The sequence below is a fragment of the Pituophis catenifer genome, unplaced genomic scaffold (assembly GCF_029215685.1).
Source record: "Pituophis catenifer annectens isolate HBS135680 unplaced genomic scaffold, rPitCat1.0.hap2 SCAF_1, whole genome shotgun sequence".
Classification (NCBI taxonomy): domain Eukaryota; kingdom Metazoa; phylum Chordata; class Lepidosauria; order Squamata; family Colubridae; genus Pituophis; species Pituophis catenifer.
The window spans coordinates 66,593,420-66,608,742 of NW_027256881.1; the positions used below are offsets into that span (position 1 = coordinate 66,593,420).

The window sequence follows — 15,323 nt, forward strand, 5'->3', positions numbered from 1 at the left end:
AAACTGCATTTTAAAATCAGATATATAAAAATTTATATTACCGTATTTAGCTTTGTTTCTACAATAAATTTTCACAAGAACTATTTAATTAAAGCAAAAAAAATCTTCAAGTTTTGTCACTATTAATGCAAATGAAGGAATGTATTTTGGAAACCCAAGGGATAGGTCTAAGTTTTCTGCAGATTAACAATTAACAGGTGTAAAACCCATACAATAGTTATTTTTGCTTTCTACTTTTAATGAACATTTAGAAGTAAGTTTTCTTTCCTGGTTCATGAGGTGTTTTTAACAAGGAGTTAATATACTTTGGTTGAAAATTAAGTTCTCTCTTGTGCCCTCATTTTGGTAGTATAGTGTTCAGATTTCATCAGAACATGATTGGTTAAGAACAGAATGTCTTTTGAATAAGGCAATTCAAACGCTTGGTGGTGAGCTGGCAAATGACTCCATTATTGTATAGCAAGTCTGAATGAGTGTGTTGTTGCTATGGGAAGCCTGAAGACTTGATAACTAACGAACCGTTGAGCTTCTAACAGAGAACCAAATACTGTATTTGTATTAACTTTGGAATGCTCTTTTTACATTATGCTGAATATAGAGAGCTAGATTTTTCTTTTCTTTGTCTTTGCAGGAAATAAGCATGATGATGGAACACAGAGTGATTCAGAAAATGTTGGAGCACACAAGCTCTACAGTAAACGTGCTACACTTGAAGATCATTTAAAGCATCATTATACTGAACAGAAAAAATTACATTCAAAAGCTCTGAATGTAGAGAAACATTCTGATCAACCTGTTTTAAGTCAGACTGCCTTTATGATTGAGTTCTTTGATGAAGGCCATCCCCGGAAGAGGCGATCGTATTCTTTTTCTCAAAATATAGGAGGTTTCTGCCCTGAAACACCTTCTCCAGCATCCCTTGCAAGAACTGAAAAAGTGAAACCTCCCCCATCATCGGCACAGAACAGCTCCGCCCAGCACAGGGCGGTGCATGCAAAACTTCTCAAGCAAAAATCAGAAGAGCCTTCTGCTGCACTACCTTTCTTACAAAGTGCATTGTTAAGAAGTTCAGGAAGCCTTGGGCATAGACCAAGTCCAAACGAGGACATGGAGAAGAAGCTAAAAACTCAGCTTGTTTCAGTGAATCTTGAAAAGGATGATGATGACCAAAGTGATAAAGGTACTTACACTATTGAACTGGAAAATCCTAATGCAGAGGAGATGGAAGCACGCAAGATGATTGATAAGGTAAGCCATATAAATGTTGTTATTTTAATTAACTATTATTTGTGATGGACTTGATAGGATAATAACTATAGTAATGATTATTGGACTAAAGGTGCAATACCAAAGCAAAACTGTTACTATGTTGTACAGTGTTTTCCCAAGCTGTTGCTAGTACACAGTTCTAGTTTTGCTTAATCCTAATGTACTGCTTTAATAGCGCCATACATTTGCCTTGTTTTTCAAACTTAGTTTTCCAGAACTGATATGAATTTATGTCCTCAAGTTTTTTTATTTCCTCCAAAGCAGATGAAATGAAATAAGGTAATATTGCCTGATTTATAAGTTGCCTTGTATTGAGTTTATAATTAAATATTTTTAAACAACTCTTATAGTTAAATGCCAGTATAAATCAAGATTGTTCTATGTTGCTTAACTTGTGCACTCCTTTTTAAGTTATCATATTTTTCGGACTATAAGACGCACTCCCCCCCCCCCCCAAAAAAAAGTGGGTGGAAATGTCTGGGCGTCCTATAGAGTGAATGTTGCCGAAACCCCACCCACCTGCCAGCCCCCACCCTTTGGGCTCTGCGTCCCAGCAATTTGCCTCTTTGCAGCAAACAGCCTGGTCAGCTTCAGCACAGCCTGATTTAGCACAAGCAGCTGATTGGCGGTTGGATTGGTTTCGCAGAATACTGACAATCAGGTGTTCCAGGCTGCGGGGATTGCCGCCATTGCCTATCACCGCCTCAGCGTGCCCCATTTTCAGCCTCCACGTGCCCCATTTTTGGCCTCCCATCTCCCGTTTTCAGCCCATTCCAGGCGGTGGGGATCATTGCTGATCGCCGCCATTTGGCGGTGATAGGCGGTGGCAGCCACAATCCCCACTGCCTGGAACAGGCCAAAAACAGGACATGTGGAAGCTGAAAATGGGGCACGCAGAGGCAGCAATAGGCGGCGGTGATGGGCGGCGGTGATCCCCACAGGCTGGAACAGCTGATCGTCTGTATTCTGGGAGACCAATCCAACCTAGTATTTTTTGGGGGGGAATTCTGCAAGAACTTGATCAGTTTTTAATTATTATAACTACTGATTTTTCATTTTGTAGAAAAAAAGTCCATAAATGATATAAAATTAAAAATTTGTAGTTTTTAATATAGAGGTAGAAAACGTTATTCATAACCAAGAAAACAGAAAAAAAAACAACAACTATGACAACCAGAATAGCACATGTTGTTTTTAAACTCCTGTAATGCTTATATCATAATTTTCTGGTTACTATCCTTAGAGATAAAATCCCCATCTGAATGGACATTACAGTAGTTCTAAGGGTCCTATTAGGCTACAACTTACTTTACAGATCTAGTGTGTAATACTTCAAAGGAGCTGATAGTTCACAATATTATATACAGAATGAGTTTGGGGGGGGGGATTGTACTACAATTCTAAATACACGGCTAAGAAATACAATATTTGAAAAGTGTGTGTTTGTGTGTGTGTATGTATATATTTTCATTCAATAGAGTATTTCATATATAGGTCAAATTGAGAAACCAAGTATTCTTTAATGTTTTATTATCTGAAACATGTGAGTCACTGTTTTTTAATTACTAATCTTTACTACTTCTTGTGAATTATTCCATGTTTGCACTTCTTAACATGTGCATTTATGTATAATCCTTAAAGTTTAAATACAGTAAATTGTCTCAAATCTGTGTCTAAATCAGTCTGCATCTGAATGATCTAGGATAGAAATAAGACTTGAACAAGAAAGAAAGTAGTCTTCTTTGAAACTCGGTTTTGCTCTTATTCTCTGATGACTTTAGTACCAGGAATGAGAGACACATGCAGGTACTATATTACATTTTTCCCCTCAGGTTAGAAAAATGAATTCAGTGCAGGTAGCAGTGAAGTCCTGCAGTTCTGGGTTACTTTTGTCAGTTTTATCACTTGCATTATGGAACATGGTGAAGTCTTTTCCAATAGCTAGTTTGGTATTTTGTTAGGAGTATTGAATGCTCCCAGTCTAGTGCTCTATGAAGAGAGAACCAAGGTCAGAATGGGAATTGCACAATTTGGAATGGAGAGGAGAGGGTCCTAGCAAAATATCTCTTTGTCTCTCCCTCCCTCCCCCCCTCCCTTCCCCTCCCTCTCCATCAGTACATTCATAGCAGTAGTGGGTTTCAAACCCCGTCGCTACCTGTTCGCTCACCGCTGCCACTACCAGTTCGCCCGATCTGGGGCGAACCGATAGCAACCCACCACTGATTCACAGATACTGATACAGATATAAATAAATAGATATTGGTCTTAAACAAATTTTGTTTATGCCATAGCTTTAGAGAATTAGGTTTAAAAGGCTTACAGTTATCTTGTATTATCTGATAACAGGTTCCATGAGGGCCTTGAAAAAATACGAAAGAAATAGTGACTATTTTGTCATTGGTATATTGCTCAGTCATGTTGTGCATTAATAGAATAAAGATGAATTTTTAGGAAAAAAAATATTGCAGTGGGAAACTGATCAAACGTACAGATTGCACTTGGTGAAAATGTTTTAAGTTCTATAGTGGGGGGAGGGATGGGAACGACCCTGAGAGCACACTCTTGGAGGCATTTTCTGGTTTTAAAGGATTTGCCAAACAGGATGGAGTAGGATGGCAGCCAAGCTCATTGCCTGTATTTAAAATCATTGGCAGGCTGCCATGTACCTATTGGCATTAGCCAGGCACAGATGCTACATGGACCCACACCTGACCCATTGTAAAATTTCCTTAAAGGAACTGAGAGGATGAAGAAAGAAGAGAGAGGGGTCTGGGCAGAGAAAATTGGCAAGGGAGGAGGAGTTGGATCACAGTGGAAAGAGAAAACTAGCATGTACACGCACAAAAAGAGCTGATCTCAACAAATGGGAAGAGAGTGGAGGACAAAGTAGAGCAATTGGACAAATGGAGGAAGAGGAAGGGATTGGGTATCTTATTTTAAAGCTTGAAAAGAGATGAAACAATAACATCACAAAGAAAGAGGCTTATAAAAGGGTTTCCTGTATCCAAAGTCACAGGAAAAGACAGCTGAGGAAGGGAGTTAGCACTAGATTTGTAAAAGTGTGGGAAAAACAGTGAAAATTCCTATATCTGAGATAAATCTTCCCTGGATATCTTCCTTGGATATCTTCCTCAGGAAATACAAATTGGATTAAAAGAGAAGGTTTTAAATAATAGCCACATCAATAGTGAAGTTATCCATCTACAGTAGAGTACAGTACTGCTGTTCTCCTATATTGTATGGCCTGAAAGGTCTTTTATAATATAAGTGTTCCATTGAAATAGCTTCCTATTTCAAACAAATCCAATGTGCATAGATTAAAATCATGCCAGGTTCCAAATCTCCTGGGAAACTGGTTGTTGCTTGAATTAGTTTCATCAGGCTGCCCTCACCCGCACCCAGTGGTGGGATTCAACTAATTTAACAACCGGTTCTCTGCCTTAATGATTTTTTTCCAACAGCCAGTTCACCAAACTGCTCAGAAAGTTAACAACCGGTTCTTTCTCGCAAAGTGGTGCGAACTGGCTGAATCTCACCACTGCCCCTACCCCCAAACTAGAATACAAATTTCTAAAATCTCATTTTGCATAACCATGGCTAACAGTCTCAATTGTTATGGTGATTTTTGTATTGTATTTAGGTTTATTTGCATTGGCTGCTTCTTAAATAGGCGCAAGTCAAATATTAATACCTGTATTTGTACTCTGAGTTCGAGTATATACTTGAAAGTACAGCATTTATGACTGCAGTCCTGTTTCCCATGTGATGTTGATGACAAAATAATCCGAACTGACTGTGTGTGTACACTTAAAACTGAGAGAGAGGAAGAATCTGTACATACTCAAGGCTGATTTAGACTTGCTCACATACCTACACCGCGAAAGGCTTAATGCATAAGCAGAGGTTGCAGAAGGCTGCAGACAGGCCGTTGCAAACCTCCCAAATCCCAACTGCACTGTTGTGCAGAAGTGTGTTGATTAGTCAATCCAACTTTCTGTTCTGTGCTTACTGTTTGAGGGACCACTAGCTTGAAGGTTAAAATTCACTGACATATAAAAAGAACGTCTTGAATGACAGACCCATACGTTTCCTCATGTTCAGTGCAGAAGAAATCTGCTCTGATCCTTAGTGTTTCTAAGTAACTGGTACTGCTTGAATTATTATAAATACCATGTTTAATATTAGTAGATGTGTATGTTCCTGTTTTATAAATTGAATTGCAGTATATGTTTTGATTTTCTACTTCTATGTTACCCATATTTTATATATTATGTATTATTGTATTGTATGTTATTTTGTTACTATTGTTTACAATTATTTTTATTCATTTTTCTTTAGCATTGTTGTGTGACCTAATTCCATCCATTTTTATAGATTTGTGCTGATTGTTTTCTGTTGTTCTGACAAATTATATAATCAGCTGTCAGTGTTCCTTTTGTCAAGAATCTCACAAAGGTTAAATGTGTCTTTAATGACAACAGTCTCTTTTACAATCCCAGTTAAATGCCATGGTTTAACTTAATGCTGTGATATTCTTTACATTTACATTTTTTTTTATTTTTAGAAATATTTCAGTTATTCAGAGTGATATTTGCTATTATGCATTCCTGTTATATAGATATGATTCATTATCGTGTATTTAATAATGTAAAGAGAATGCTTCTTTAGCTCCATATTCCCATTGTGTATTTGCTACTAACCAGTAAGAATATGCTTATTATATATGATAATGTAGTCATGGTTATGTACTTCATTAAATCCTGCATATTTTCATCTTCATTCTCAACTGAAATAAAATCTGAGCCAAATCAGAAATTATCAAAATGTGTATTAGTAATAGTAATTAGTGTTAACAACAACAACAGCAACAACTAAATATTCAACCTGTATACTATATCGTGAGGAAGCTGGAAAATCGGAGTAAAGATTGATCTTTGATATGCTGACAACACAACTCTTCTCTCAGAAATCAAAGTAAGCATGAAATATCTGATCAAAACCTTTAAAGAAGAAAGTTAAAATTTGGTCTCTTCTTGAGCATCAAAAACACCAAGCTCATTGTAAGCAAATGTCAAAATAACAATTCGTGAGTGTCAAAATTGGAATTGATGGTGAAAAGACAGAATACATTAGAATTGACAGTGAAGAGATTGAATATATGCAAGACTGCATTCCTTCTTAGGATCGCAGATTGATCAAAGCAGTGAAGGCAATTTAGAAAGTAATATTGATTGATCAAAGCAGTGAAGGCAGTCCAGAAATAAATTGAATTGCCCTGGATCACACAGCAGTGATGAACATGAATCAAGTATGGAAAAACAAGGACATCAGTCTGGCAACTAAACATGGCTGCACTGTGGCTAGACATTAAAGCCAATACCAGCCAAACCATAAAACAACTAAAAGAAGCCATACACACTGGGAAAATGAGGAGAGAAGTGGTGCATAGAATTGCCAAGAATCGGGACTTGATTGAACATCATGATCAATAGGACCACATAAAAATGAATGCATTACAAACCACTTTTTTCAAAGGATATGTTCAGTCCTAATTACGAATAATTTAAAGATCTATCTTGAGGATGGGACCCATTTTATATGAGATTCATGACAGAGCAGTGTTCTTGAAATTAAACAGATTTGTTTGGATAGATAGATGACTTGTAAACAGATTTGTTGGCTAGATAGATGACTTGCCTGGGCACCAGATGCATATTAATTTCATAAAAGGGGAATAGAATAGATACTATTTCAGAATCGATGTCTGTATATCTAAATATATGTATTTTGCGTAGTTATTTATGTATTAAACAGATTTATATGACTGTTCATCCTAGAGGGTGGTGAAAAAGTGATAAAATATAAAATATACTATGATAGAGAAGGCATGAATCCAAAAAGTGACCATGTGACTCTTTGATTGAGGGGATCCAGAGCATGCCTCTCCTGAATTCTTTTATGAAGCTCTGAAATTTCTGTTACGTGCTTAGGATGCGTTCCTGATGCAAAATATTGGAAACATTTTTAAATTTACCGGTAATTTAATAAATTCATATAACATCTGACTCTCAGAAAATATATCTCCCTGCATAAAAAGGATATGGATAGCTCAAGATCCCAATAAGTGATCCTGTGAACAAAGAACATAATGTACTTCTAATCTTTTCCTTTTCAAGTGTTTCTTAAGATGCATGAGGGCTCAAATTGTGTGGGATGATGAAGTTGCGTAGGACAGGCTTATCTGCCTTCAGCCTTCCAAGTACTTTTTTACTTCAAATTTAGGCCAAACCATGATGACATGCAAAGTCTGGAAGGAATTTCTACTCGTCGCTTAGCTTTCCTATGTGGAAATAGACTCAACAGCGAAGGCATGTGTATAAAACTGTATTTTTATAGAGAAAGTTTTGCTTTTGCTGGCAACTAATGAAAAGTATATGTAAATCATCACAAGTAATGTTGCTTAAAAGAAAAGGCTGAATATTAAATTTCCTTCCAGCACACAAGGGAAATTATATGTTTTTCTGAACTTGTGTTTTCATGAGAAAATATAAATAACATTAAGAAAGTTCAGTTTTGATTTGACATACTGCTTTTCTGCATGTACAATATAATATGCATGGTTCTTTTTCCATCTATTTTACTCTTTAGAAAATCTGGGAGAAAATATAGATATATGAATTTTACAAATAGGTTCCTTATTTAATGGGCAAATAGTTTTAATATGTATTTTTTATTTAAGTAGGGCCTACCCTTATTTATCGTGTGGCTTCTGAAAATATATATGAATGTCATGTGTAGATAGATACATGTAGTCTTTTCTTGCTGACCACTTATTCAGCAACCATGACCAATCCTCAAAGTTTTGGCTGTCACTACATCCCTGTGATGATGTGATTGCAATTTGAATGCTTGGCAACCAGCTTGCACTTATGACGGTTGCCATGGTCATGTGATTACCATTTGTGACCTTCCCTACCAGCTTCCCAAAGGGAAAGTCAATGGGAAAGGTGTCAGGGAAGGTCTCAAGTCATGGTAATCTCTCCCTTAGAACTTCTGCACATGCACCATACCATGCCATCTACACCTCAGTCTTCCTGTGTGCACTTCCTGCTATATCCCTCCAGCTTCCCGTACTCAGGTCATAGCACCCTCTCCCCTGCCATCCCCCAACTCGAGCACAACCTGCACTGTCCCTCCCAAGCCCTCCCCCAGCCTCTCCCACTCCCCTGCAGCAGCCCCATACTCCTTACCTGGGACTTCCCTGTTTTAGATTACATGTGATCTCTCCCGGCATTTACTTGGAACTTCCATGACTTTGGTTTCCTGAGAAAGACCCGTGTATCTTCAGGCTACAATGGCAACTGGTACTACGGGGATTGTTGTTGCTAAGCAATGCAGTCACTTGACATTACACTTCATGACCGCGTGATTTACCAGCAATCCTGATCCCAATTGCCAGAATAACCTGAGGACTAGTTATTGAAGTTAGTTATTGGAGAGAGCAGAGATCCTCAGGATGCATTTCAGCTGCAATTGTCAATTGTAGATTGTAGGTATCTCAGATCTGACTTGGCATTATACTTCATAGTAACGAGAAATTGTTGAAAATCTAGGAATAAGCCCTTGTTTCCATTTTGACTATTCTCAGGTAAATATCAGAATAAAAAAGAATAGAAAAGTAAAAAAAAAGAACTCCCAAATATTAAGAATGGAAAAATAAAAATAACAGTTTAGTATACTCAGATAAACAGCAGTTTACCAAAATCCAGTCCTAAAAAGGAAAGTTTACCAGGTAGCTATAAATCATTAATGCTGAAGTGAGGCAGCTTCCCTCAGGAAGGAATAATATCCTATTATGTTATTAAATTAAGTCACTCTTTTAATCCAAATCATATCATTGGTTTTCTGTTAATTTTAAACTTCAGTAACAGTATAATGTTTGCATGCATGCTTATCTTGTGAATGGCTTTACATCAAAGATACTTTATTAACAAAATTATTTATTATGCTCAGAAAAATAAACACAGTCAGACTTTCTTACTATTTACCCGGGCCATAGTGTGTATTAGGAAGAAAAATTAAACATTAAAAACATTAAAATTAAACATTAAAAACATTTTTAAAAAATCCCAGAAGATTATGTCACACCATTTCCATACTGTTAAGAAAGACTCAAATTTGACTTTGGGGAGTATTCTTTAATAGAAATGATAAAGTTCTAGTTCTTTTAAAAGTCTCAAATAAACAAAGATAGAACTGAAAACAGCTATAGATAGTGATGTAACTTCATTTCTAATTAGGAAATATATTTATAATTTTTGCATAAGTGCATCCTTATGAAGTGCTAAGCACCCTAGTTCTAGAAAATATATGTATAATGTGGAGAAATATATTGCTATTTTTTTCTTCACAAAATCTCAATATTTAGGATCCCCAAATTTCATGTGGCATACAGATTTTTTCCATATGATACTAGAACATATACTGTATGTAAATGCAATGGCACTTTATTAGCAAATAGCAAGACTTTACAGGTAGTCCTCAATTTACGACCACAATTGAACCCTAAATTTCTGTTGCTAAGTGAGACATTTGTTAAGTGAGTTTTGCTCCATTTTACGACCTTTTTTGCCACAGTTGTTAAGTGAATCATTGCACTTGTTAAATTAGTAACATGGTTGTTAAGTGAATCTGGCTTCCCCGTTGAGTTTGCTTGTCAGAAGGTCGCAAAAGGTGATCACATGTCCCCAGGGTACTGCAACCGTCATAAATATAAGTCAGTTGCGAAGCGTCTGAATTTTCATCACATGACCATGGGGATGCTGTAATGGTTGTAAATGTGAGAAACGGTCATAAATCACTTTTTTCCAGTGATGTAACTTTGAAAGGTCACTAAACAAACTTGTAACTCGAGGACTACCTGTATGTATGTATGTATGTATAGATGAAAAATCCACACTTTTTAATGTTGAGCATGAGATCCAAATTAATATTTTAAGAATGCTCAGAAATAGTATTCACTTATCTTTTTTAACATTTTGAATTATGGCTCCCCATGCTATATCAAATAATTTTTATACTTTCCTTTGATTCTGAATCCCTTGAGTGTTTGGAACTAATACAATGTGATGGATTATGGCACAGCATTTAAAAAGTCTATCAGTGTCTTCTGTGGCAAAGCAAATATTTAGAAACATGCTGTGGAATAGAGAGGATTTAATAGGTTGGAGTAAGCAGTTGATGCAATTTGCACATATTAAATGTGGAGAATTTTAAGCTGATCTCCACTGAAACAGACTTAAGTTTTAAAAAAAGGATTTTCTGTTTGTGCTCAAGGTGGTTTAAGTTCTTCCTCAGGATGACAAATAAAAAGAAGAGCATTGTGGCACTACTACAGTATAAATGTATGATAACATACACTTTTCATCAAATGTATGATGTAGAGGATTTTATCCAAGGTGAAAGCTTTTATAAAGTCACAGCTTTCAGATTTTAACGGATGGTTCACATAACAAACACACAAACAAAAGAAATCAAACAACATGACTTTAAAAAAAAAAAGAAAATAATGAAATACTTATTACAATAAGTATTTAAATATGATATATTGTTTAGAGTTTTTCTAAAGACATATGCTTCTTTCTTCAAATCAGTACATATTTAAATTTGCATGAAATTTTAAAATCTGGTACTTTTTAATCCCTGGATAGAAGAAGATACTTTTCAGATCTAATTCTTGCCAGATAATTTCAATGCCACATAAAAATATCTTTTGGAGCAGTAGCACTAATTGCTGTTTTTACAAATCTTCACTGATGTCATTGTTATTGCAAAGTTTACACACTGGGTTGCTTGGATTCCATACATTTATGCCAAGCATTCATCCAGGTGTTAAAGGAGCAAGAACAGAAATGTATCTAGTTTTTATGGTCCATTTCTTTCATAACAGAATATATCATTTAATCCATACAGTAATAAGCACATGATATACATTATTATACTATATTATTATTATTATTATTATTATATTATTATTATGCCGCGTAATGTGGTGAGCTCCCGTTACTTGTCCCAGCTTCTGCCAACCTAGCAGTTCGAAAGCATGTAAAAAATGCAAGTAGTAAAATAGGAACCACCTTTGGTGGGAAGGTAACAGCGTTCCGTGTGCCTTTGAAGTTTAGTCATGCCGGCCACATGACCACGGAGACGTCTTCGGACAGCACTGGCTCTTTGGCTTTGAAATGGAGATGAGTACCACCCCCTAGAATTGGGAACGACTAGCACATATGTGTGAGGGGAACCTTTACCTTTATACATTACACACAAATCAAAAGCTTCAGTACATGAGGCACAAAAGGATTACTTAAAACATTTCTTATTAAGTAATTCTTATTTTGTTTAAAATTACAGCATTCATATATTCAGGTGAGACTGATTTTATGGGTGCAATCCAGTGGTATATTTCTGTCACTAGAAACAATTTATCCATCTTTCTGCAACAAGCCCTCACAAAGCCTAAAAATTGTTTCCAGGACTTCTCTAGTTTGTTTCACTAGATTTGGGAAATACTCTAGAAATTGCAGCGGAGGTAAGAAAGTCTTCTTGTATTAAAGGAAGGCTCCTTAGGATCATATTTTGATTTCATTCAAAGAAAATATTAATAATTATTTTGAATCTCTAGAATTGGAACACATCAGTTCTACTTTGAATAGCAAATCATTTCATAAGATTTTGTGTCACAATTAACTGTGAAACTATGTCTTTTTTTAAAAAAACAGCCTTATAAGCACTCGCTTTATATTAGTGGCAGTACCCGTGCATTCCCATTGGACACTACAAAGGAGGCTTTCAGTTAATGTATGATGATTTGTTTTGTTTTCAGGTTTTTGGAGTGGATGACAGCCAGGATTATAATAGGCCTGTTATCAACGAAAGCCAGAAAGATTTAGTAAAAGATTGGGCTATTAATTCTGCTACAATAGTGCTTGAAGAAAAAAGACTACTGAGTACAACTGGATTTCTTGATACAGAGGTAGAAATCAAATTTTGATGGGTCTTCTTTTTCCTTCCATTAAATGAGAGGACCTTTTTAGAGTCAGTGTTAAGTAGCTAGTAAGAGCTATTAAATACTTTATTATTATATAATAGTAATATTTCTTTATTCTTTATTAGAGCTTATGTATAATCTCTTAGTTCTTAAAAAGCTATCCTCACACTTGCTTTTGTTCTGTTGCTATTCTATCTGCATATACACCATAGCACTGACACACAGGATTTTTGGAAACTGAAAGAACCTAAATACTAGCTTTGTTGTATAAATATTACCATTCCTTTTATTATTTGATTATAGTTATTGGAAAAAATTTACAAGTCAAAGAAATATCTGCAGAAACAAAGCAGAGATGAAAAGAATTTGCTGTTTCCAGATGGAAATTGTGTCATACTTTTGGAAGAAATTTCAAACGTTCTATAGCACTACACTAAAACTTGTTGATAATTTTTCACATCCAAAATTCTGCACACATGCAGATCTAAACCACAGATCAACAGATGTCAGTATTCATCTGTTTTAAAGGAATATGATGGAAAGAAACATATCCAAAGCTTAAGATGGCTTGTTACATTAACATCTATGATATACGGTTACATTTTTCATAATTAACATTATAAATTAATAGCCCTTATGTGTTATTCTCAAACATTCTTATTTTGGTATTTATATGTTCTTTTGCACTTTTGTTTTTATTTTGCTTATACTTCTTTTCTTACAAATCTTCAATCTCCTCTTTATCTTCTAGAATGTAATCTTGATGCTCTTAATTTTCATATTCAATATTTCTATATGATAAATTTTATCCTAAACTCTCTTAATAGTATATCTATTTTTATCCTCTTGTTTAAGATATTTTTTATAAATAATAATTAAAAAGATAAAAGTCAGTAATAAATACTGATTTAAAGTAGCTTAAATTGACAATAAGACTTTAGTAAAGGAGAGGAAGCATGGGAAATGGTGGTGGTTTTCATTAATTCAATGTTATTCAGAGATGTTATACATCCCATCCTAACACTAGTGGGAAAATTCCTATCAACCTTTTCAAACTAGAAATCTAGGCTATTCTTAAAGCAGTTTCATGTACATAAGCCAACCAATCACTGCTGTTTTCTCAAATCAATCTTTGAGGGTTAATGGTACTATTCTAATAAACATCCCGCACATTCATAATTTGGAATGAAAATTTTTGAAGTGGAAGCAAGTATGATAGCTTAGGTTTCTAAACTATCATAATTAAATTCTAAAAGAAAGCCTATTTGGTCCAGTTTGAGTTTTAGAGAATGATAAAACCTGGAATGTATCTAGGTTTACATGTTTGTCTGAAAAATCTATTGACTGTTTAAATAGCATTAAAACAGGCAATTTTTATGACAAATATCAAATTGCCATGTTAGTAAGATAGCAGTTGGTTGTGAATAATATAATTTGCCTAGCCCTGACATGAATACAGCAGATGCCAAACTGCATTCATCTACATTGTGACTGCTATTCAAGAACAGTCTCCCTCAAATGTGAGTTGAGCTTTGCAAACAATTTATAATAATTTGTGGGTTTACTTTCAGTTTAAGTATTAATTTTTCATTATCAGATTTTAGATGTTTCTTAGTTTATTTTTAATGTTTTTAGTTTATTATTTAACACAACATATTATCAATTTTTATCTATTTTCCCACATTCCATAATTTATTTTTGTAACTGAGAAGAGCTAGAAGCCTCTGCATCTGTCCATAGTTTTTCATTTGACCATTAGAGATAATGTGTTTTCCTGAACTATTAGGATAGTTAAACATATCATTGTTATAAATATTTTGTATTTATAAAATGCAGAACATATTTTGAGCTTTTATTAGTATTGAAAGAATGTTAATATCCTTTAGAATCTGTAGTAAGTGACTCCATAACATATCCATAGCAACCCATATATACATATTCCATATGTCTTTTAACATGAATATCATCAATAAAAGTCCAGCTGTTTTTAGGCCCCAAAATAAATCTTGAAGTAAACAAAAAGAATCTAATGTGTGGAATCATGGGATCTAAGCTTTTCAGGAGTTAAAACTCTGCATTTCTGAAACTGTCATATGGTGTAAGTAACAAGAAATTATTGACTTTCAGTATGTTTTCCCTGAATATTTTAGGAATGCAGCAAAAGCAGCATTAACTTTTACTTAACATTAACTTTTCAAAGAAATTAGTTGGAATGTACACTTTCATATTGCTTTTGAAATTTAATTTAATTTTCCCCCTTTATTTTTATTTTGTCTTGAGAATAGATTTTTAGGCCTTCGTGGTTTGTGCCAGTCTGATCATTTGAAGGAAATGCAATATAAAGTAGAATTTTTGTTTCAAATCTAAACAAAAGCATATACATTTTAGCAATCACATGTTCACCATCTGAGCATAATTCATTTTCAAATTTTGTTTTATCATATTCTATTTGTGATACCTTTTTATATCTTTCTCTTAATTGTGCATATGAGAACCATTGAAAACTAAACCCCTGTGCAGTCAGTTGTTCTCTTGATTTCATTTTCAGCTCTACTTTTTCCAATACTAACAAATCTTTACATTTTAACCATTTTTCTTTGCCTGCTATTTTATTTTTCTATAAAACGCTTATTGGGCTGAGGCCCATAAAAGTATATCTGAGTATAGTGTTGATTTGTATCTATTCCATATTTGTAATATGGCATTCCTGAAGAATCTAGTTTCTCCAGGCAGTTCATGTGGTAGCATTTTGTTCATTGTAAACATTTCTCAGATGAATAATAGGTGACCCTCCATACCTATTAATTGTAATATGTGTTCTGGCATGATCAGTACAAAGAAGGGGCTTGATGTGTTGAGTAGAGCCAAAATAAATCTTTCTTAAACTCTAACAGAGTTCCTATTCTGCAGATAGCCAGATTCAAAAGGGAAAATATGATTCAGAGCATACCTCAGTAAGCATGAACCACTGTTGACACCTCCTTAAAAATCCAATGACTGTTTTTCT

The 15,323-nt window shown here is 34.8% G+C and overlaps 1 protein-coding gene across 1 annotated transcript in view; it reads left to right on the plus strand.

The window, feature by feature from the left end:
* CEP170 (centrosomal protein 170) overlaps positions 1-15,323 on the plus strand; it is a 93,463-nt gene that overhangs the window by 50,009 nt on the left and 28,131 nt on the right. The window contains exons 10-12 of the mRNA XM_070950587.1: positions 632-810; positions 964-1,248; positions 12,152-12,301. Coding sequence (XP_070806688.1) covers positions 632-810; positions 964-1,248; positions 12,152-12,301 — 614 coding nt within the window. The remainder of the gene's footprint in view (positions 1-631; positions 811-963; positions 1,249-12,151; positions 12,302-15,323) is intronic.